At 43.4% G+C, this 24,840-nt stretch overlaps 1 protein-coding gene across 2 annotated transcripts in view; it reads left to right on the plus strand.

Moving 5' to 3' along the window:
• XRN2 (5'-3' exoribonuclease 2) overlaps window positions 1-24,840 on the plus strand; it is an 88,312-nt gene that overhangs the window by 25,790 nt on the left and 37,682 nt on the right. For both annotated transcript variants that reach the window (XM_045010820.1, XM_045010821.1), the window contains 7 exons: window positions 545-589; window positions 2,103-2,240; window positions 6,373-6,491; window positions 8,988-9,123; window positions 23,627-23,734; window positions 23,816-23,905; window positions 24,400-24,472. In XM_045010820.1, coding sequence (XP_044866755.1) covers window positions 545-589; window positions 2,103-2,240; window positions 6,373-6,491; window positions 8,988-9,123; window positions 23,627-23,734; window positions 23,816-23,905; window positions 24,400-24,472 — 709 coding nt within the window. The remainder of the gene's footprint in view (window positions 1-544; window positions 590-2,102; window positions 2,241-6,372; window positions 6,492-8,987; window positions 9,124-23,626; window positions 23,735-23,815; window positions 23,906-24,399; window positions 24,473-24,840) is intronic.

Below are 24,840 nucleotides of genomic sequence, written 5' to 3' on the forward strand. Positions count from 1 at the left end.
CGCTCAATATGATATACCAAACTACAGTACAAACTTAGCACTTGTAGAAGAACAGGCTTTGGAGCAAGATCCAGGTTCTTAAAATAAAAAAGAAGGGCAGGAATTTTTTGAGCCACTAGCAACTGTGGCAAGAAACGTGTATCTGTGCTGAGTTACCTGTAGCACCTGAACTTCTGTAGTATCTTCACCCAGGTGGAAAGACGGGCAAAACTCTGTTTTGGCATCTTCACATATGTGCCTTAAAGGCCTTGTTGTCCCAGTGCAATTTACTGAGTATTGTGAGCCATATTGAAAACCCTTCAGTTTTGGGGGACGTTTTCCATAGGATGCTAGTGTAGCTTAGAAAAGCCATAGACCAGTAATCCTAGGTAGGGGCCAGGGAAGAGTTCAGTTCAGCAAGCCTCATAGGTCAGTAGCCATGATGCCTACTCAGACTTGCTACTTAATCTTTCTTTGTGTGGTGATTAATGGAGGGACTCAGGAAATATTTTCCTAAAAGACTTGTAAGACTAGGTTACTTTAATTGACTTTACTCTTGTTTTAGGAGAACTTCAGAAGACGACAAAAAGAAAAAAGAAAAAGAATGAAGGTAAATTTAAGATCTTACTTTTACAGGCATTTTTATATTGTGACAAACAGAAGTTTAGTCTCATTTCAGTAAATTAGATAAAACTGCTGTAACAATTGCATAGTTTTTGCCTTACTGTCCTACAGTGTTTTACAAAAAAACCTTTTCTTTTTTTAAAAATTGCAGCATTGAATGGAAAAATCACATAATTAAATCTAAACCTATTTAAAATGGTGGGGGGGCGGGAATTAAGTTGCTCAAGGATAACAATAAATTGGGGCCTTTGGAATATAGGTACATCTGTATAATGTGACTACAGTATCAAATACTTTACAGTACCAGTTGCACAGAGGGATTGTGCCATTGGGTTACAGTGTGTCAGCACAGAGGACAGAAGATGCGCCTCTCACTTGAGAGCCTGATTAAGAGTTTAGTAAACTGATTACAGAAAATTAAACAGTTAATGCTAAATCAAGCTTTAACCTTTAAACAGGCATATCAGAATTCCACAGCAAGGTTTCCTCTGCAAATGTAACTTGGTTACATTGTGACTAAAATATATGTGCAGATTTATTCACAGTAATACAAAATACCACTTATTCACAAAGGCAGTGTTGATTGTTGACAGCCTTAACATGTACTTGTGCATGTTAAACCCTTAAAATTGCATTTAATTTACGTTTTTTGTATTAAATGTCCTTCCTAACTTTTTAGAATAGATTCTTGCATGTTCATTTGAATCTAGGATTTGTACAATAAACATGTTACTTGATAGCTCATTCAAATAGGTGGAGCTTCTTTACAATGTGATCTAATGATCCAAGAAACCCAGCAGGGCCTCACTATGCTGGGACCCTTGGCTTCAAGACAGCGTCTCTGTGCAGTACTTCTAATATGTCAGAAGCCCCCAACCGTTTCCCAGAGCTTGATGTCTCTTTCTATTTCCTTGAGGCACAAGGACTCTAGATATACAGTGGAGGAGTGTCATAGGATCATTGTCACTTCATTTAACCAAAGTTTTTCAAACTTTATAGCGCCCCTTTTCATTGAGTGTTATGTGCATATCAAGTCTAAGCTTTAAAATAAGGATCAGCTGAGTATTGCTATCAGAGTGCAAGAAAATGATTTATCACTTTCCTTGAAATGTAAATCCTATTTTTCACACTCTTAGTAGCTAGATGGAGTTTTTCTTAGTAATATATATTTATTTTTCTTCTGATGTTTCTGAAACTTCAGTACAAAAATGTAACTTTTTGAGAGAGCATTTAATAAAACCCTTGAAAATAGGAAGCCCTGAAATTGTAAGTGCCATCTTATCCAAGGGTATATTTTACATGTATAAGATCTTGTTTAAACATACTTGTTCTAAGCGGAACTGAATAAGTAATTGTGATCGAACTCTGCTCATTTTACATTCTAGCAACTGATAATCTAAGAACTCTAAAGGAATATCAGATATATGTGCTAATTTTTATTCTTGTAATCTCCAATATTAGATTTATATCACTGTGTGTGTATTTGCTTGCTTTTGTAGAGAGATCAGCCTTCTTTTATTCCTGGTGGCCAGTTTTCCCCTCAAGCTTTGGGGAGAGGAAATAGATCTAGTCCTCAGGCAATCAGTAACCCCAGGCAGACAGCCTATGAAATGAGAATGCAAGACAAACACAACTCGGTGAGTGAATGTTTAGATTTTAGTTATAAATGTAAGAAGGAAAAAAGTAATGAATATACTAATGTTACAATTTACTTCTAAGCTCTTAATCACTCCATTTTTACTTTCTTTCTTGAAGAACCAACTTAACTAGTCAAGTTTTTAATCAGTTTTCCAAGGCTACTTAAGTCAAGTTTTGTTCATTTTCATATTTCAAATATCATTGATTAAATATTTCTGAAAAGGTAAATATAATGCAAAGAATGCCCTTCCAATCAAAAATAAGTACTTTTAAGCAAACTTGAATCATTATGCAAGATTATGGAGTTGAGGCTGTTGTGAGCATGGGATTTAAGAACATGCCATACATAGAAATGTAGGAAAAATAAAATCAAACTAAGCAACTGAATTGGGGTTACTTTTTTTTTAATTATTCATTTTGCTGATCTTTTCATTTTTACTTCTGTTGTGGTGTGTGACCTGTTGAATGCCAGTTCAGTAGGGCTTTCCAATCTCTAATTAGCATTAGATTAATTAATTGTTGGTGGAATATGTTCACAACCTTTTTGTGGTGGTTTTTGAGGTTATAGAACAGTCACTGTAAGTGCTTTAAAATCTGTGTGGTTAATCAGATTGCCAGGAGATTTGTTGCATCTCATAGAGGCACAGGGTATGTCAGTGGTCCAAATTTGGGGCCCTTTGGCCAAGGGATTCCTGAGCCCCTGGAAAACAGCTCTTCTTAAAGTTGACAATTTCTAGCAACTCTCCCCCAACCTCCTCCCCCGTCTTCCCCCACAGCAATCAAACCAGTGCTCAGGTTGTTGCACTAGGGTCTCAAATGCTTGAGGGTGATCTCTAATACAGTTGCGTGCTAAGCCTCACATGTGTGTTCAGGAGCCTGATGGATTACTGTGAGCATGTGCAGACAGGGGTTAACAGGATTTTTAGTCTTCAAAGTTTTACCCTCGCTGGATAGCTGAAGGTGATACGCAGTGGTCCTTCTGAACCTGACCCATCCCACCTAGTGTCATTCTGAGTCCTATCTTGGGCAGGAATTTGAAAAAGGTTGAAAGGCATATTGCTAAAATCTGTCAGGGTTGTGTGTGTTGGATGCTTGCTGGCAGTAGAGGAGGTGGGGGTGAATCTGAGTGAGAGGGGCTTGGGGTTGCATATAGGGCAGTGGGATAAATGGAATGGGTTGTAGGGCAGGAGTAATTTGTGATCCAAATTTGGGGCTGTTTGAACAAGGGATTTGTGAGAGAGAGCCCTGTGGTCCATTACACTTGTGAAGTCGGTAGATGAGCCTTAGCCTACCTAACTGGAGAAGCAGATTCTTTTTCAAATAACATTTAAACTTCATTTCCCCCCCCCCCTAAGGGCTGGTGGGTGCCCTGCACTTTTTTGGGGTAACCCTCAAGAATTTGAGACACTGGTGCGATGATCTGAGCCCTGGCTTGATCTCTGTGTCTTAAAGCTGGCCTATTCTGGCTGTATATTTAGAGCACAGATAGTGATCAAACCAGGGCTCAGATCATTGCACCATGACCTCCAGTGCTTGAGGGTTAGTCCCAACAGAATACATGCCACTCATTTTGCCCTCTGGGGAGATCAAATTACAATGCTATTAGAAAAAGTTTGCTTCCCCAGTTAGGTATTCCAGCAAGCATTTGAAGGTTCATGTGCCTCATGGATTACACCGCGCATGTGCAGTGTGAGAGTTCAAGAACGTTGCAGGGCACCTGAGCTCAAACAGGGCCTCTGTAACTCCAAGGAAATGTTCTGGCCACTGAACCTGAGCAGCACACCTGAGTTCAAATCCATCCCAGGTTAGAAATTTGAGATTTAAAAAAAACAAACAAACCCAGCTATCTCCCAAGACCAGTGAAACCCCAGTTTTACATAGTTGGGTTTTTTTTCTAATTTTAAATGAAAATATTTTTCATTGGAGCCATTAAATTTGGATCAATGTATAATCTATTCTGTATAGGTTCTTATACTATGCTCATATTTTGTATGATGCTGGCTGATGCCAGAGCTAGTCATGTTAGCTTTAATTTTCTGTATTCTTTAGTGACTGCCAAAAAAATAATCACACTGTGTTGGTCCATGTAGTCTCTATAGTGATTGCCAAAAAAAACCAACACCACACTGTGCTGGTCCATGTAGTCTCTATTCTAGCCCAGGAATGGGTATAACATCCAACTTCTACTCCAGTGCAGGCAGGAAAAAAGAAACCTCTTACAATCCCACCCCTGTGAAATGTCTGTCACAGCTGAATGTGCTGGGTTCTTTTCTTGTCTCCAACAGATGGAGATAGCATTCAGGCTGGCTGAAAAATGGGTAGTTATTGTCTCTTGGAACAATTCTGTAGACTGTCCTTTTTGTAGGATTATTTGGTTTAGAGTGGGATGTTCTCCAGTGGAGAGTATTTTAGTTTCTTTTCCCCTGTGCTCTGAGTGAATACACCTGTGAAGTTGTAGGAAAAATGGCAGTTTAACTATCAAATAGTGTACCTTTCAACTTATTTTCAATCTTAGTGCAGTGGAGCAGGGGTTCTCAATCTGGGGGTCAGGACCCCTCAGGCGATTGCGAGGTTATTACATGGGGGGTCATGAGCTGTCAGCCTCCACTCCAAACCCCGCTTTGCCTCCAGCATTTATAATCATGTTAAATATATTAAAAAGTGTTTTTAATTTATGGGGGGGTCGCACTCAGAGGCTTGCTATCTGAAAGGGGTCACCAGTACAGAAGTTTGAGGACCACTGCAGTAGAGTGTATTAAAAATACTCATCCAATTGCATACTTTATTATTGGTTGTCAGTGTTACATACTGAATGACTCTTTGCACACACATAAGCTGTTTAGCTCTGCTTCGTTCAGTGGACCTTAGAAGATGTCCACACTTAATATGCACCTAAGTCAGGCAGCTCTACATTATGTACAGTCTCCCTTTTGAGCACTAGTGGTAAGAAATATCTACTGTGTATGTGCAAATTGTTCTCCCCTGCCTAGTGCCTTGTAACTTAGCCAAGTTCCAACCAGTTTTTGCAAAGGCTCGCTTCACAATGGCCAGGTTTGAACTTCCTAGATTCTGTTTCAGCTATAGTGATGTTCAAAAATCAATTTTCTATAATGCAGAGGAATAGCTTCCCTGCTGCTCCAAATATATAAAAATAAAGACTGAACTGCTAATTATTTATACTTTCTAAAAAATTTATCTATTTAGTTACAGATTTCCCATACCTGCCTACGGCAAAACTTTTGGAAAGTTGAGTGACTGAAAACTAGAGGTGGTTGTTATGGAAACATTTAACCAGACTTGACTATAGAAAAGTCACTCATATGCATTGTATAGTGAGGATTCCCCTTTGGCTCTATTTGCCCATCCAAACAGTAAATGTACATTTCAATAAACATTTCTCTATTGCTAATAAGTATTTTTTGTCTGGTAAGCCTGGGTAAATAAAAGTTTGCCATTTTAATTTACTACTCGCTTTAATCCTGAAATTTTGTATTTTAAAGCAAAAGACACACAAAAATTGTTCGTTTGAGGCTTTCATCAGAATTTTAACTTCCTAGCTCTTGTCAGTTTGTCACAATCTTCAGTGTTTGTTTTATTTATCTTAAATATCTTCTAACTGTGAGCTGCAGAAATGAGAGAGACTTCCTAAAACTCTACTTTCTTCCATGTTAAGATACTTTTATTTGAATAGAGCTCACTTGCAATTTGCAGAAATATTTTAAATTTGGCTGCCAGTTCTGTAAATTCTAAGTCATCTTTATATTATAGTCTGCACATGTGACCTGTTTTGCTGCAGTCATAAACAGAAGTCATAAAATAAGGCTTGTATCCAATTGTTTTTTTTATTCCTACTGTTAGACTGGACTATACCAAATGTTTTGTGCTTTGTCACAGAATTTCATGTTTCGTTGGTTTTTGTTTTTACATTCCAATGTTTGATTCCTATTATAAAGCCCTATTTTATGCTAGTGGACTTCCTAATATTTTAGGATTGTGTAGCATGTAGTTTTTTGTTTTAAGTAAAAATAACAAATTTTCTTAATTCTTCACACAAAACCATTAATTTTTAATGAATATGAAATGCATAATAAAACCCCTTTTTCCTGTGTTTATATCTGATTATATCCCTAGACTCCTTCTTCATCTCCTAATACTAGTTTCACTTCTGATGGCACCCCGTCCCCCGCAGGAGGAATTAAGCGCAAAGCAGAAGACAGTGACAGTGAACCTGAGCCAGAGGATAATATCAGGTGAAGCCATTTTTTGTAGCACTTTGTTAGCAAATTGCTGAAGTAGATGCAGCCTAATTAATGCTATTTAGCTTAGAGCAGCAGTGCCTTCAGATGCTTTCCTATGATCTTTTTATCCATGAGTAATTAATGTGGAGGGTTAGAATATTCAGTAAATTCCAGTGAGATGTGTAAGCTATAGCTGTTAAATCTAAGTATCTAGATTAGTATGCATACAGGTTTTTGTCCTCCAAGCCACTACTCCCTTTGAGACCAAGCGCTAAATTGGCTAGACATTCAGTGTTTAGCTTTGATTATGTGAGCTGAATGCCACTGTTTTGCAATTGAATTTTTGAGCTATTTAACCCATAAAGTTCAGTTATACTAGGTGAGTAGCTTTATTTATATTGATTACCAAAATATGTTTTTTGGGTTTTTTTAAATATTGATTTTATATTGGGTATGTGTGTTAGCTATGAGCAAGATGCCCTTTGATTAAATAAATGAATAAGGTAGGAATAAGGTGAAAGCAGGTTTAGCCAACTCACATAAGGTTTGAACCAAGGTCTCAAAAGGTGAAAGGCTAGAGAAGTCCACTGTCACTTCATTCCCTATTTAGAATAGTGTCATGAGAAATGTACCAATTGGGGTTTGGGTTTTTTTGCGGCGGGGGCAGGGGAACCTAGCTATAGAGAAGAAGAAAAGTTTATTTAAGTGTCGCACATTAAAATCTTAGTAGGGTGCAAAGTTTGGGTAACAAATTCATCACTGCATCCTGCATTCCATATTTGATCAGTGTCCTTTGATCTTATGCCAAACTATTCTTTCTTTTCTTTCCTGTGCGTTCACACTGAAGTATAAATCAGCAAGCAGGAAACCTTGATTTAAATATTTGTGATATTTTTGCATTTATACTTATTAATTTTCCTAAAGACAGGTTTATTCTTATTTGGTGCAAATAAACATGTTTTAATATATATATTGACCAAATATAGCCATTACACTAAATTGGTTGTTACTTTTTGCTAACCAGGATGCATTGTCTGTACATATTTATTTAAGCAAATACATAGCTCATCATACATTTATTCATGTTCTTAATTTTTACATTTTTATTATGTTAGAAAATTTTGAACAATCCATTTCTTATCTACTAGACTGTCATTTTACTTGTAATTTGTGCAAGCCACATGAAGTATTAACTATAGTTAGTGAACACACTGTGGGCCAGACTTTCAAAGGTATTTGGGTGTCTAAAGATGCAGATAGGTGCCTACTAGGTTTTTCAAAAGTTCCTAAGAAGCTTATATGCTTAATTCTCATTTAAATCAGTGCAAATTAGGCTCCTAGCTGGTTTTTCAGTAGCACCTATCTACATATTTAGATGCCTAAATACCTTTGAAAATTGCCCCCGTGTCCTTCAGGTTTCTAGAATTAGTAAATCTCATCCTCTCACCTGGTTTTTATTCATAGATTGGAAGAGGGAAACAAGCTTGCCTACTTTATCAGCTGCCAACTGGTTTTTCAACTTTGAACTAGTCCAAATGAAAATACAAACTGCTAGTTAAACTGAAACCAGAAGTAATTAAAGCAAAAGCATTGCTGCACAACAAACTGGAAGCACTTGCATTTGGAAAAATAGCAGCACTTCCTCCATTGTAAAGACTGAAAATAGTATAGCTCAATGGTTCTCAACCTACTGACCATTGTGGGCTGCATATGCAGCTCTGTGTTATGTGGGCTGCAGCCACGCAATATGTATACTACCTGTATGGTCCCGAGAATGTCACATGGGCTGCTGCTGTATGCTGATTGGGTTGCAAGGGGACCACTAGTATAGACAGATAATGCAGTACATGAGCTTGAGTTGACCTCAGAAGTGAAAAGGAGCTCCCTTGTTAAGTCCTTAAAACTTGAGGCGAGCTCTCTGATGCAGCATGTCTTTGTTTAAATGCTTTTAATAGATTGTAGTAAGATTAGGTCTTAACATAGGTTGTCATAGCTTCAAATTTTAAACAGGTTTATTTACTTTTAAAAATAAAAATGTATTTTAATTTTTTAAAAAATTTTTAAAACAACCTTTACCCCTTCAAGCAAGGTTCAGGGACAGCACCTTTTGTAGAAATCAAAATGCTGTCCAAGCAGCAGAGAATAAGGACTAAACTGCTTCTCAGGGTGTTACTCCTAAATTTTCAAGTTTGGCTTCCCCAATCATAACTTTTATCTCAGTCTCTGGCCAATGTGTTTACTCCTCTGGCTTTTGGGTCTCCGTCAGTTCCCTGCCCACCCTCGCCAAGCCCAGATTTAAATTAGTAGAAGACATTGTCAAACATCAAATGGTAATTTAGGGTGTAAGTGACTTTAAATTGATGCATCTCTTGAGTTGTGGTGCTCGCCATACCATTACCCTCGCATTAGTACAGCATTTGCCTTAGCTTTCATTGCAAAATATGTGACATTTAAATATATAATATGAAAACAATTATAGACTAAAATCTAATTGTGCTTCTTGTGTAGGTTATGGGAATCTGGTTGGAAACAGCGCTATTATAAGAACAAATTTGATGTCGATGTGTCTGATGAGAAATTCCGTCGTAAAGTTGTACAGTCTTATGTTGAAGGGCTGTGCTGGGTTCTCAGATACTATTATCAGGTACTTAAATTTTTATTCTATGAAATTTAATTTTCTTCCATGTTTGCAGCCCATCTGTCTTTCAGTCGATAGTGGCTGTAATCTGTTACGGCTCGATAGGATTGGTGCTACGCCCCCAGCTTTGGAACAGTACCTTGGAGGAACCCCTTCCATGAGCCAGACTCCCAAGTGGGTCTCTCTCTTCCTTCAGGGTAGGCTTCACCGCCTCCTGAGACTGAACCTCTGGGCTGCAGCCCTTCTTCACACTGAGCTCTGTTCAGTCAGTCCAGCTGAGGGAAACCTCCAGGTAAAGACAAGTATTCTCTTCAGGGATTAAGGCGCCTCCACGTAGTATTTACAATGACACTCTTAACAGCTTTTCAAAACAGCAGGGTTTATTAGTCAACTGGACACAGCATAGGACATCCTTAGGGTAGCACGGAGAAATGATGGTTAAAGCATAGTCCATTCTGGTTAACGCAGAGCCCCAGCCAAGCTGTAATGAAACTCCATTTTCAGGCTCTGTCGGATGTTCTTAGTCAGTTTCCAGATGCAAGGGCCCCCCAGCTTCCTCCAGAAGCCAACTCTTGTCCGTCATACCTTCCAGTCCTTTTGTTCTCAAGCTGGGGTCTTTACTCAGCTTCCTTGCTGAGAGGCAGAGAAATCCATCTCCCCCTGGGTCCTTTGGTATGTCAGTGTCCTGATGATTGGGTTTTCCACTATCTTCTCGGGTTTTCTGTTGATATAGGGTTTGCCTTGGCCAGTCCTTTTTAATGACACATTCAGGCTCTCACAGCCAGGAAACACACAGCCCTATGTCTATTTAGCCTGTGCTACAGGCAAACTTAATCCTTTTTCCCCACGAGCAAGCCATGCAAAATACATAGGGAACTGAGGCACATGTAGGATTCATAAAATATTACAGAAAATTAACGCTTAATCATAACATCAATAAGTCATTTTAATATTTTCTTATGGTAGTTGAACAGCAGAGGATTGTTTCTAAGGGTGTAAAAACTGTTTGAGTAAATACTCATTTAAATGTCTTGCACTGCAAATATCTGAAGCTACCAAGCTTTTTCTTTGAATTGAAGAAGATAACAATGCAAGGGCTGGTAAAACTAATTGCAAATGACCAAATGAGCGAAGGGGAAAGAATGCAAAATGCTTGTAAGAATTTGAAAGGTACAGAATTGTCAGTCTTCTCTGTGGATTGTAGTGATGTTACATGAAGTGTATTATAATTGAAGGAATCTATATCTGATTTAAATCTTTTGATAATTGAGATGTCAGATTGGCAAGAGATTAGTTAGACATATTGGGGATTGTAGCAGTGATGGTTAATAACTAGTTTCGTGCTCTGAGAACAAAACAAGCTGAAGTTTGTATGAACTGGGAATAGATAGTTTAAATAATATCAAGTAGCAAAAATAGTATGCAGTGGTGTTTTTTTTGTTTGTAGGGTGTGTTCCCTGTTTAATTGTTGTTAGTGCTATTTCAATATGAAAACATGATATGTAAATTGGGTTATATTAACTAAATATAAAATTTATTACCAGTTTTTCTTGCTGTTTAGATCAGTCTGCTAGGTCACTGATTTTAATTTGTATTTTAAAATGAAATACTCCATTTAGAGGTGGAGGTTAGAGTGAACAGTGTTTTAGGTTTCAGGGAATCTTGAAAAGGCCTGGCATCTGGTGTAGCATTTTCACTTTTATGTAGGTAACGAGGCAGGGTGCTTGCCATTCTTTACATTTTGAGATTGCATGACAGCTAAGTAGGAAGGTTAGAAAACATGTTTGCGCGTTGTAGGCCAGAAATTCCTATTCCCATAAAGATGCTATTTCTTGTGCAAACAAACATTGCTCATTTTAATAACCACAATCTTTTTTTTCCCTGTAGTGGACTTGTGAGTAGGCTAATTGTTAACTCTATCTGGTTTATTTTTAAAGCATAGCTTCTAGAAACTTAAGCTGTGTGGATGAATTTGTCTTTGGTCTGACCCAGTAGGGCCGTTCTTATGAAAGGTCCATCTAGCCCAGCGTCCTGTCTTCTGACAGTGGCCTATGCCAAGTGCCCATGAGGGAATGAACAGAACAGGTAATTATCAAGTGATGTCCCCCATTCCCCGCTTCTAGCAAACAGAGGCTAGGGACAGCATCCCTGCCCATCCTAGCTAATAGCCATTGATGGACCTGTCCTCCATTAACTTATCTAGTTTTTTTGTTTGTTTTGTTTTTAACTCTGTTAGTCTTGGCCTTCACAACATCCTCTGGCAAAGAGTTCCGCAGGTTGACTGTGTGGTGTGTGGGAAAAAATACTTCCTTTTGTTTGTTTTAAACCTGCTGCCTATTAATTTCATTTGGTGACCCCCTAGTTCTTGTGTTATGAGAATAGTCTCAGGCTAAGAGCCCTCCGTTAGGATATGAAAAGGATCACTTTACACTTGAAGAAGAAATAATGCTCAGGGTGACAGTTTAAATGTCATGAAATTCACTGGCTTACCGATAAACTGCATCAGAGGAAGAATAAAAGCAGAAGACTAGAAAAAATGGTGGTGTAAAACCATCTAACAGACAGCAATACAAAAACTTGGTGTCCATTTGCCTCAATTGTAAAGGAAGTCAAAAGTAATACTACTGTTTCCATGACATAATTTGCAAATTCATGAAGGCAAAGCCATTCTGAAAAGTGAACAGAGTAACCAGCCCAGCAGATCAAGTCTCATTCACTTAATGTGCTCTTGTCTGTTAAAATCCCATCAAATCAGAGATGGTCTCACTAGACCTATGGAAGACCATGAAGCTGAAGTTAGTTACGTTTAAACCGATTAGGACTGTGGCATTCAACCTAGTGCCTCTGCATGTGTCCTGTGTCTGAAGAAGCAGCACACTGACAAGTGAATGGAGCAGTAGGAAAGAGAACCTGTGCTTGCTAGGAGGAGTGAACAGTTTTTTAAGATTCAAAAGCTAGCCAAGCAGTTAGAATGACTTTTTCGGCAGCTAACTCTGCAAGGCTTACCACCTTCTTCAGGAATTTGTGAGACCACTTCCATTCTGTAAGTTTTATCACTTTCCATAGGATTTCACTCTGATAGTCTTCCTTTGATTATCAACAGCTGACAAAAGTATCTTTTTTCAGAAACTTACAAAGATTAGATTTAAAAAGGGAGCACAGCCTTTTTTTTGCTTGCATCTTTAAGCTTTTTAATGGACAGTCTCACTGAAGTAATCTCTTCTATATCCAGCTTGTTAAGACCTGTTCGAAAGTAAGATTCTGTGTGCTGAAATGATCAAGAAATGTCAAGGTTTAACTGTTCCAAACTGTTCAATGTGTCTATTGTTCAGGTTGACTGCAATCTTATTTTGAGTTTTATACCTAAAGAAGCACAGGCATATGTACAGGTAAAATAGAATGATATACAATGCTGTGATCAAAGTTTTAAGTAGGAAACTTCCTTGATTTCCAGAAATAGCTATTGTGAAACAGCTATCCATAGTTACAGAAGGCAGCTGCTGTGTATGCAAGTCCTTTCTGGAAATAGTTGTGTTTGTGAAGAGCGGTTTTCTATTTCTGAAGAAATCAAAATTCTCACTTGCCTAATAGATTCAGAAATGTCTGACCAGCTTCTATAAAACTGGATTTTGGAAATGTAGCTCAGTAGTAGTACCTGTCTTTTTTTCCTCTGCAGCATCTGAGAGCATCTGCACCAGTGTTTAATGTGTGACTCTGAAGCACCTGAAGTTAATTTGGTTTAACATTCCTGTAGACATAGCATAGAATATCAGGGTTGGAAGGGACCTCAGGAGGTCATGTAGTCCAACCCCCTGCTCAAAGCAGGACCAATCCCCAGACAGATTTTTGCCCCAGATCCCTAGGTGGCCCCCTCAAGGATTGAACTCTCAACCCTGGGTTTAGCAGGCCAGTGCTCAACCATTGAGCTATCCCTCCCCCCTGCCCTTAAATGCATAGGAGCTCTCATTAGCATTACCAACCAGCAAAGAAAATGTAGACTTGCAGCAGGGGATCTAGTTTCTGCAAGGAATCGAGTGGACTTTTTTTTTTTTTTTTTTGAGGTCTGCCTTTATTGCGTGACCACAATCCACGGTGCTGTGGCATTACCCTCGTTGGATGCAGTTAGTGTATTGCTTGTGCACATTCATGCTTGGCTCCTTGCATGAGAGCTGTGCATATTCACCAGGAGTATTTGTTTTGATGCATAGTGTGGAGCACCATGGGTACATATCCCAGTGTGCAACTCGCAACTGTCAGCGAACTGTCTTTTTTGAGAAGTTTTGGCAGTGTATGGTAGGGCAAAAACAAGTTGTGCAGGGGTGATTGGGACTCTGGGGTCCAGTTCCCATCTTGCAGCTTTCTCCACTCCATACTATCCCATAATTTTAGCTCCTATTTTGAAAATCCCATGAGCCCACATGAGATTTGTCACTGTCTGCCCTCTGACAGAAGCATGGAGCCTGCACAGCTGGACATTATCGTCATGAGCATTACAAGCACAGGACTCTCCTTCCTTAGTATTTGCAGATCCTCAGGAAGAGCCACGGGGAACATGACGACTTCCTGGTGGGCAGATTGCTGTGGGACGTAGCAGGAAGCAATTCTGGGTGGTTGGTGGTGGTCGTGGAGTGCTGCTTCTGGGCCTGAGAAACTAGCACTGGCTGGTGGGATAGCACTGTAATGCAGGCTTGGGATGATGAGCAGCGGCTGCAGAACGTTGGGATGGGCAAGGCAACAGTCCTGGGATGGTGCGCTGAGCTTACCCCAGTCCTCCATTGCCAAAATGGGAGCTGCACTGACAGAGGAGAAGCAAGTGGCGACTGCACTGTGGAAACTTGATACTGGATTGCAGCTGGTCAGTGGGAACTCATTTTGTATTTGGAAAATCCACCCTGGCGGCTGTGGTCATGCAAGTGTGCAGGGGCATTAATCATCTCCTGCTACGCAGGACATTGACTCTTGGCAGTGTTCAGAACATAGTGGATGGATTTACAGCAATGGGGTTCCCAAACTGCAGTAGAGCGATAGATGGCACGCACATCCCTATTTTTGGCACCAGACCACCTTGTCACAGAGTACTTCAATTGACAGGCAATTTTTTCTATGTTGGTGGATCACTGGGGACTCGTCAGACATCAGAGTGCATGATGGAAGGTGCATGATGCGCACATATTTAAGAGCACAGGACTATTCAGAAAGCGCCAAGCAAGGACTTTTATTCCCGACTGGCAGATTACCATTGGTAATGTTGGAATGCCAATAGTTTCCAGGGGGAACCATCCTACCCTTTGTTCCCCTGGCTTACGAAGCTGTACACTGGCCTCCTTGACAGTGCCAAGCTGAGATTCAGCTACTGGCTCAGCAGGTGCAGAATGACTGTTGAGTGTGCATTCGGTAGGCTGAAGGGATGCTGGCATTGTTCTCACTGACATCCAGTCTTGTGAGTAAACAGTATCCCAGTGGTTATAACTGCATAGTTGTGACCTATATAATATCTGTGAAGCAAAGGGGGAAAAAGCTCCCGCCGGGGTGGAGAGCAGAGGTGGTGCTGAGTTTGATCAGTGAGACAACGGCTATCAGAAGAGCTCAACTCAGAGCTATATGGCTCAGGCAGGCTTTGAAAGAACACGTTTTAAGAGCAAGCTACAGTAATGCGGTGTGGTGTGGTGTACTGTGCTCTACCTGGCCTTGCAGTTTGGAGGCCTGCTAGTTGTGTGGTGCATGGTGTACATCTACGATGATTATGCTGCTTGTCACTGATCCTATGAGTTGTCCCAGTCTACTATAACAAGTGGGTGCTTTCACTGCTGGCAGGCATTCTGCAGCACCAGTTGGGAACTAATAAAGATGTATTATTTTCCAAACACTAGTGTTATTGAGTAATGAAAACTCTTTTTAAAAAAAAATATCTGTGCAAGTTAAAAGCAAATACATCGACTTATGGCTGTAAAGAAGGGGAAGGAACAGTCATTTCCATTTTCGCTACACATGTCAACTGTGGCGCACTCAGGTCCGTATGTGAAGCTGTCCCCTGGTGTGGAGTGATGGGGGAGCAGGGGGTAGGTGATGTGGCCCCCTGATGGCACATGGAATGTTTGGGCTGGTGTGTAGGGGGGTGCTACATTGGAATGCTCCATGGACTGCAAAGGGAAGAAAGCCCATAACTGTTGAAGCTGTAGGTCCACAAGAATCTGCAGCGTCTGTGTTGGCGGCTGAAGAAGCCCCATTATGTCCTGGTGCCTCTCCCTCTTCTTTTCCTGCACCTTTCTCCTGTCCGCTCTCTCCTTCTCCATGCAATATGCCATTTTAATCCTCCTGACCCTCTCTTCATGGTCCGATGCAGCACTGGCTTGCAGGATCTCGCTGAACATGTCATCCCGAGTCCTCTTCTTTCTCCTCCTTATAACAAGACATGCTTATTGATGCTACTTCTTTCGAGTTCTTGTGTACGGTGCAATTCACAGCTCCAGCCATGGTCAGTATGGTCTGCCGGGGTGAGGGGAAATGAGGAGGGAATTGCTAGGTTGCATGAAACTGTGTATCCGACAATGGCACTGAATGCTGGGACCACCTTCCACAGGCAGTGGGGATTTTCGCTGGTATCTCGCTCCTGAGGGTAACACAGGCAAGAGCACAGCGGCTGCTGGTAACTCGAAGCTGCCACGGCCTGTATGTTGCTACCCTGTGTACTGCAGTGGGGCCTGACAAAGTAATCGCTGAGTGGCCTGGGAAAGTGGCCTGCTGTGGAGGAAGAAATAAGGCTGCCATCCCTAGAAATCTTTTGGGAGAGGATTTTACTGGGCACCTCCATGAAAGTTTTTCATTGTGATCTCTCAGGAGGATTCAGGACACATCCCTATATACATAAACTGCTCCGCACGGTCCCCTTTCCTAGCCCTACAGGGGAATGAAAAGCCGATAACACTACCTCTTTGTTGTACTGCTCTCTTTTCTAGTACGAGTGATTGAATGAAAAGTGAAGAGCTCTGTCCTGTCCCATCCTCCTCCTCGCTGTTCACACCAATGGCCCATGAGTTAGGCTCCTCATCGCTATTGGCAGTGATGTGCAGGGTGGTATTGCGTGTAGCTCTTTGTCAAAGCAGCCAGTCTGCAGCTTGGCATCAGATCATCTGGGGCCTTCTGATATGCCTGCCACCGTTCCTTCACTTCCATGCAGCACGGCTGCTGATCCTGGTCATACCCCCTTCTCCTGGATCCCCTGTGCAGTCTGCTTGTAAATGTCACTGTCTCTATGGCTGGCCAGTAGCTGTGCTTCTCCCCACGGACAGGACATATTGGATCTCCTGGGCCAGTGCACACCTGGAGCACGTAGCCGGCAGGATCAGCTGGGCAGTTGCACACAACAATGGAGAGCTGCTAGGTGTGCTCACCAAGCTGGACAATCAGGAAAATTTCAAAAATTCCTAGGGTGTTAAAGGGGGAGGAAGGAAGAGTAGGGGGCTGCTGGTCTCTGTGACCACTGGGTAAAGGAGTTGACAATTGTGAGCAGAGTGGTCAGTGTTGGACACTGGGGGACAGCTAGCTGCTGGAGGACTGTTAGAGTTGACATTAGTGAAAGTAGTATCTGCCTTCACACTGCATCAACCTCAGCACATGGACCATGGCTCAGCGCCGCTCAGGAAGGTGGGGTCAGTATGTCAGCGTAAAGGAGAGCTTACATCAGTGGGAGACAAGAAGTGTAGACACTTGCACAACTAGGTCTGCGCAAGGCAGCTTATGTGGACCTGCCTCTGTAGTGTAGTCCAGGCCTGAGTTGCAGCTGCTGAGGACAAGCTGCTTATTTTTTTTTGTGAAGCTGTGTGGCTGATTCGCTGAAGAACTGAGTGGGGAGTGGAGCTCCACCGTCGCTTGTGGGGCCCTTCTTGAAGAGGGGGATTCTTTCACCTGAGTCCAAAACACTTCTGTCAGGACTGCCTTTAATTGTGCAGATCTCTGTGTTAAGCCCTGCTCCAAGCCAACTGCCTTTCTGTTTAGTATAGCAGTGTGGACTCTTAGAACTCTCTTAATGTCCATTTCTCTCCTCTTTACTTTTTTTAATGAATATGCAAATTAGGTGTGAATGGCTGGCCCACTGCCAGTGTGGCGTTCAGTATTGCTGTGATTGTGCAGCCCAGACAAAGGGCAATGTGAATCATAAATGGAATGAAGAGATTTATAGAAGGAGAGAGTGACAAAACAGAAATTATATAGTCTTGAGAGAAGATTTAAGAGGTGACTGAAGTATTTACACCTAGCTAAGGGTTATAAAACTCAGCTTGCTGTATCTAAGGAGGTAAGGGCTCATAAGTTAATTCTTTTGGAGCAGTTTTCATGTTCTACTCCTGGGGGAATTCTGCACCGCTGCTCAGTGTAGATTTTCATTTCTTCCCTGCCCTGGAGAATTGGTGCTGCAGAGTTGCTGGCCACCTCCGTGGTGAGTGAAGGAGCATTACATGTGGCACCAGAAGTGGGGATTGTCGTCCCCTCCCCTGAGATAAGGGGACGCCTCGACCGCCAAGTGGGGTAGACGCTTCCCCTCCCCCTTCTGAGAGACGCAGAAGATGGAGGTTGAAAGACTGATTAAGTGCCTTGCAGAAAGCCAGCAGCAACTGCTGCAACAACTCGGCAGCCAACAGCAGCAGCTGGTTCGGGAGCTGGGGACCCAGAACCACAAACAGCAGCAGCAATGTCTGCAACAACTTGTGGCCCTGTGGGCAACCCCAGGGCCTCCTCACCCCAGCGCAGTCTCGGGACCTCCGGACCCCATTGTACCCGTGCGCCTGACCAAGATGAAGCCTGATGATGACCCCGAGACCTTCCTAGTCACCTTTGAGAGGGTCGCCTCCGCCGCTAAATGGCCGACGGCCCAATGGGCCACACTACTAGCCCCGTATCTGCCCGGCCCAGGCCGCCTACCGGGCACTTCCTGGGTCCGAGGCCCATGACTATGCACAGCTGAAGGCCGTGATCCTCGACGTCCTGGAAATCACCCTTGAAACCTTCCGGCGACGGCTCCAGGAGAAGACCTATCCTTGTCCCCGGGTGATAGCCCAGCAGGTGAAGGAGGCCTGCTGGCGATGTCTACAACCAGACCAGCATACGGGGGTCAAGGTAGCAGAACGAGTGGCGCTGGAGCATTTTTTGCACATCTTGCCAGCTCGCGGAAGAACGTGGGTTGTGCCATCGGCCGACAACGCTGACCCGGGCCGTAGCCCTGATCGAAGACTTCCTAGTGGCAGAGGCCCCCATAGGACCGGGGCCCTGGCCTCCAACAGCCGTACTCACCAGGTCCCAGGGGGAGAGAGCTTGAGGCCAGAGGAGCGAGCCCCGGCCAGACCTACGATCCCCTGACGGACGGGACATCGGCAAAGCCGGCGGGTGTTTCGGAGGGAACGGGGGCCGCCGGTCGATGCTTCAACCGGGGGGTGACCCCAGCTTACGGAGAAGTTCCCCAGGACACCTGTGGCGTCAGACCAGCCCCAACGTCCGGAGCTGGATCCGTATTTTACCTGCGGCCGCTTCGGACACCTCCACCGGGTGTGCCCCATGATGGACTGCAGTTTTGGGGAGGTCTGCTCGGGGGAGACCCGTGTCTGTAAGCAAATTGCGGGAAAACCGACTATCCCCGTCATGCTGAGTGGAGCCCCCGTGTCCGCACTTGTGGACTTGGGGTGTGGCCAAACGCTCGTCCGACAGGGCCTGGTCCCCCTCCCCACCCTGCCACTTGGGGTGGTTCAGCTCCAGTGTGTACATGGGGACGTGTGGCCTTTCCCCAAGGCCACAGTGACCCTGACTGTAAAGGGAAAGACCCGGACCCTGACGGTTGGGCTGGCCCTGAGGTTGGCATATCCAGTCATTCTGGGACGGGATGGGACTGGAGGGGCTTTACAGAGATCCTGTTGGCCATGCGAGGCCGGGCCCTACCGGAGCGAAGAGCCTTCAAAGGGGAACCCCTAGCGGGAGACGACATAGCCCCAGCAGACCCCAACCAGGAGGAACTCGGGGCGGGTGGCCCGAACCGCGATACCCTGGAAGAAGGGGGGGAACCCAGACAGCCACCCCCTGAGGGGCCACCCCTGTTAGGGGCAGACTTTAGTTGCGATCAACGGGAGGATCTGACCCTTAGTCGTGCCTTTAAACAGTTGGTAAGGGCTAACGGGACCCTGATGGTACCCCATCAGGCCATTACTTACCCCCATTTTGAGCTGATTGGGGACCGCCTATATCGGATCACCCAAGAGTCCCCAACGAATGAGACTCAAGCACAGCTTGTGGTCCCCCGCTGCCATCGCCGAGCGGTCCTACAGCTGGCTCATGATGTCCCCGCGGCTGGCCATTTGAGCCATGAGAAAACCTTGGCCCGGACCTTGGCCTGATTCTACTGGCCTGGAGTACATAAGGAAGTCCGAGACTTCTGTGATTCATGCCCTGAAGGGGATACCAAAGGCCCCTCTCGTCCCATTGCCCGTCATGGGCACTCTGTTCGAAAGGATCGACATCGTGGGGCCCCTGCCTAAGAGTGTTGTGGGGTTCCAGTACATCCACTGTGGAATATCACTGCCCGGACAATTGCCACCGAGCTCCTGAAGATCTTCACTCGGGTCGGCCTCCCATGAGAAATCCTGAGGGATCAAGGCACAAACTTTACGTCCAAGCTCCTCCATCAGGTCTGCGACCTCCTGGGGATAAAAAAAGTTACAGACCTCAGTCTACCACCCCCAGACAGACGGGCTGGTAGAATGCTTTAATCGGACGCTGAAAGATATGCTGCAGAAGTTCCCCCCGAAAGAGATGCGCCAATGGGACCAGCTGATTTCCCCACCTGTTGCTAGCCCTCCGGGAAGTACCTCAGTCTTCCACCAAATTCTCACCCTTTGAACTGCTGTACGGCCAGCAGCCCAAGGGGCTACTGGATCTCATGCGGGAGAACTGGGAGCAAACACCGTCTCCCACCCACAACCTCCTCGAGTATGCTCTTCAGCTCCAGGGATGCCTGACCCAGGTGGGGAACCTGGCAAGAAAAAACTTACAGAAGGCACAAGAAGCCCAGGAGCGAACCTACAATAAGGGATCCCAGGGGAGGACCTTTGTGCCAGGCGACAGGGTCCTGCTCTTCCTCCTATCAGAGGAGTCGAAGCTCCTAGCTCGGTGGCAGAGACCGTATGACGTCCTTCGACAGGTCGGACCTGTCACGTATGAAATATCCCAACCCGAACGGAAAAAGAAAAAACAAATATACTATGTCAATCTGCTAAAGGCCTGGCGGGAGCAGAAGGGGCTCCTGATCACCCTGTATCCCCCCCCGACCCTGAATTAGGACCAGAACCACCAGATCCCGCTGACTCAGAAGAGCCACAGTTGTGGGATACCCTGGCCGAGGAACAACTGAAACAGGCCAGAGCCCTCTTGAAGTCCTTCCCGAAAACTTTCACCTCAAGGCCGGAGCAAACAACCTTGGTGCAACACAAGATACAGACTATGCCAGGGGAAGTTTATACGCAAGATCACTAGACCGTTGCCACGCCGAATGCGGGAACTAGTCGAAAAGGAGGTACAAACCATGCTCGAACTGGGGGTAGTGGAAAAATCACCAAGTGACTGGCGCAGCTCCATCGTCCTGGTCCCATCTGGTTTTGGGACCATCTGTTTCTGCATTGATTTTAGAAGGGTCGTCAACATTTCGAAGTTCGATGCCTACCCAATGCCGTGGGTTGACGAGCTCCTAGATCGTCTTGGAGATGCCCAGTACATCAGCATGCTGGACTTCCCAAAGGGGTACTGGCAAATCCCCCTGAGTTTGAGCGCCCGTGAGAAGACAGCCTTCGCAACCCCAACCGGATTATATCAATTTACACGAATGCCTTTTGGCCTTCATGGGGCCTCAGCCACCTTCCAGAGGCTGATGGACCGGATCCTCCGGCCGCACCAAGCCTATGCAGCTGCTTATCTTGATGACATGGTGATCTACAGCCGCAACTGGGGGATCGCCTCAACCAAGTTGCCGCTGCCTTACGAGCCGTATGGGATGCTGGACTAACGGACAATCCTAAAAAATGTAAAATTGTCTGTAGAGAAACGACCTACCTGGGGTACAATAACACACTCACCAACGTTTACTTTAGGCATAGTTGGAATTTAAAATAGTAGACTTTTGCTTCAAGTGGCACTACTAAGAAAAATAACCCAAGATCTGGGGGAAGGGAGGGGAAGCTCTACACAGACTTTTTAGAGACACGTTTCCTTTGTATGTTGTACCATATTCCTAGATGTTTGAGTTTCTCTTGTGATACTCTTCTATAGGACTACTGTGTTTCTCAAGTGAGTGAATTCACTTGTAATACCTCCCTTTGTTCCAGTGCCTTTAAGATAAGGAAAAATGTAATTTGAGGTACATGTAATAATTATATTGCACACGAAAGCAACACTTTGCAGCAAAGGTGGTTTGTGCCTTCTCACACTTGGCATGATGTGTGGCATCCCAGGCTTCTCTGGGCCCAAACCCCCAATATTAAGAGAAGTTAACTTTTCTTTCTCAAAATAAGCCAAACTTTGTTGCCATGAAAATAATCTCGCTTCTGTTCTATCAGTCAAAGATCCTTTCCCAACATGTGATCTCAGGTTAGTGTTGTTCAGGTTGGTGGAGACACCTTATGAGTCCTTGAGTGTTGGATCTTTGTTCCATCTTTTGCCTTAAGAGAACATTCTTCATCACATTTACACTTGTGAGGAGAGTGAGTTGTGAGATTTGATTGATAAAGTTGTCCAATGACCACATACTAATTTCCTCTCCAAAGCTGTCATCTATGCTCTTTGCTCCTCCCCAAAGTATCACATGCATCCTGGGGAGACATGACTTCACACTGAAAGGTTATATGGAATTTTAAACTTTTTCTTAAATGGGACCAAGACTTTGAAGTCACTCAGATCCCCAGATTTACAGGGGATTAGTGTTGAGGGGATACCGTTTCCACTTAATTTTATCCACTTAGAAAGACGTTATATAATAAGTAGCAGATTTCAATACAAAATGTCTGAATACCTCTCTCTTTTATGGCTCATTTAACTAATACCAAGACAGCATCTGTCTGCCTAAGTAATGTTTCCATACTTGATGTTTGCAGGATGCAACATTGAGTTCTGTTCACACCTTTACAAACACTATTTTTTTGACATGACATCTCAAACAGATACCATAAGAGGGCAGCTTAGCAATCACTATTTATCTAGAACACCTCAGCCTACCATCTTGGGGAAGGTATTGGATATGTAGAAGCCACCTTACATATACAAGAAGAGGTTACTTGTAACTGTAGTTCTTCAAGATAGTTGCCTACACACATTCATACTTCTCTCCTGCCTTATCCTTTTCCTGAGATTTCTACTCTTAGATACTGTTGCAGTTGGGGCTGCATGCCCCTCCTATAACCGTGGCTACCAAACATTCAGTGCTGCAAGGAAGGCTTGTGGCATGGCTTGTTAGAAGGTTCTGAAACTCTGTTGTTCCAGAAACACATGGCTCCAGGGGAATATGCAGAAACTACACTCAGTAGTAACTACTTCTGGTAAAGTGACCTCTGTTCGTTTTAACACACAAACTGCAGACAAAGTATACACAACCAAGGATTAGGAACTAGGACTAGAACTACGTATGTGCTTGTATGCATTGTGAGGAGAGGGGGAGTGTGCCTGCAATGTCGGAAAAGTCATACTTTAATGAGTAAGGTCGCTACTTTGGCAAGAGTGGCTGTTGGAATACTGTTTAGAGAATCTCTTCTGGATGTGTTTGTGGATGAAGCAGTTATCTCTCTGGTAACAGGCACAAAGGGATGTGTTGACATAAGACTTTTTCTCAGAAGTTCTTCAGGAAGTCCCTACGGTCTCCTTCACTGCCCATTGAATTTAACCACATAGCCTTGTGCTGAATTATTGGGACACATCTCTTCAGCCTTGACCTGAACTTTGGTGGAGTAGCCCAATTCTAAAAGATATTTAGAACTAGCAACTCTTTCTTCAGTGAACATGGGGGTAACTTTCCTAGTTCTGTGACTAAGGATACGAGTCTGTCATGGATTCAGTGACTTTCCAGGACCTCTACGACTTCTGGAGTAGGAGCAGTGGCTGGGGTTGGATCAGCAACCTTGGGGCTGGAGCAGCAGCGGTCAGCCCCTGCCACAGAAGCAGCAGCAGGGCTGGTGCAGCTGCTGGCGGTAAGCCCTTGTGCCGCAGGAGCAGCTGCAAGCCTCTGGCTGTGCTCTGTTTTGTCTGTTTTTCCCCACCCCGTCATTTTTAGTAAAAGTCAGGGATGGGTCACAGGCTTCCGTGAATTTTTGTTTATTGCTGCAACCTGTCCGTGACTTTTACTAAAAATACCCTTGACAGAATCTTAACCTTCTCCATGCCACATGGCTATAACACTGGTGCTCATCTTTAGATAGCCACTAATAGTATATGTGACTATTTATCTCCTCTGAGCTGTGTCATTTATTAGTCTCTTGTCTTGCAAAACTAGGGTTGTGCTTCCTGGAAGTGGTACTATCCTTTCCATTATGCGCCATTTGCCTCTGACTTTGAAGGTATTGCAGACCTGCCCTCAGACTTTGAGAAGGGTACAAAACCGGTAAGAGACATTCATTTATTATTCTGTCTTTTAATAGGTTATTGGAAGTCGCTCACATTTTTCCCTTTTTTGTTTTGGCAGTTCAGACCACTTGAACAACTCATGGGAGTATTTCCCGCTGCTAGTGGTAACTTTCTACCACCAACATGGCGGAAGCTCATGACTGATCCAGTAAGAATCCTCTCTTTCTGCTACTGGTTTGTCTTAAAGGAATAATACTGACCGGGGAAAGTAACAGTTTTACTTGTCTGGTCATACAGCTTTGTGAAACGTGAATCTTTTTGTTTCAAATGTTTGAATATATTAAATGACTTTTCCTGAGCCCATTTCCGTAGAGACAAACCAAAATCTCCTCTGCTTCCAAGAACCCTGCAAATTATTTCAGGAGTGGAGGCCTAGCGCCATTCTCCTGAACTCCCACAAAATCCTACCCTGCTTGTCTTGTTTAGTCAATCCTTGACTCTCTATTGGGCTTGGGGAGTTCCCCTACAGCCTTCTAGCTTGGATGGTATTTTATAATACAGTGTATTCCTTTTCATTAGCCATATTAAACAGTTTTGTGTTAAGCAGGACAAAGAACAGAGAAGGTTCATCCAGCTCTATGCAGACTTGTGAATCCACTTCCTAATTGTTCTTAATGGTCTTTTGATTTTTCTCAAATGCAGGAATCAAGTATAATTGACTTCTACCCTGAAGATTTTGCTATTGATTTGAATGGGAAGAAATTTGCTTGGCAAGGTGAAATTTAAGATCTTTTTCTATTTGAACTTGAAACCTTAATCTTCGTATTGGGGGGTGTCTGAAAAATGTGAACAAAATAGGAAAGAGTTTTAATTAGATAATGATTAATGAGATTTACTGTCATATTTGAATGCATTATTTAAGGAAGGAAAGAGCATTTTACAGCAGATTTTAAAAAATAAATAAATTCATGTGAAGAGCCAATTATGATTCAGTAACTGATCCAGGATTAGCAATGATTAATAGTAATTTTAGCAGTCATTCTGGACCAGTTAATTTTGGCCAGAAATAGATTAATCATTTTTCTATTCTTTATCAGCCTTACTATATAATTATGTCTTTTGTCTCCTTTGCATTTAATTAAT

This window comes from Mauremys mutica, chromosome 3 (assembly GCF_020497125.1).
Source record: "Mauremys mutica isolate MM-2020 ecotype Southern chromosome 3, ASM2049712v1, whole genome shotgun sequence".
Taxonomy (NCBI): Eukaryota; Metazoa; Chordata; order Testudines; family Geoemydidae; genus Mauremys; species Mauremys mutica.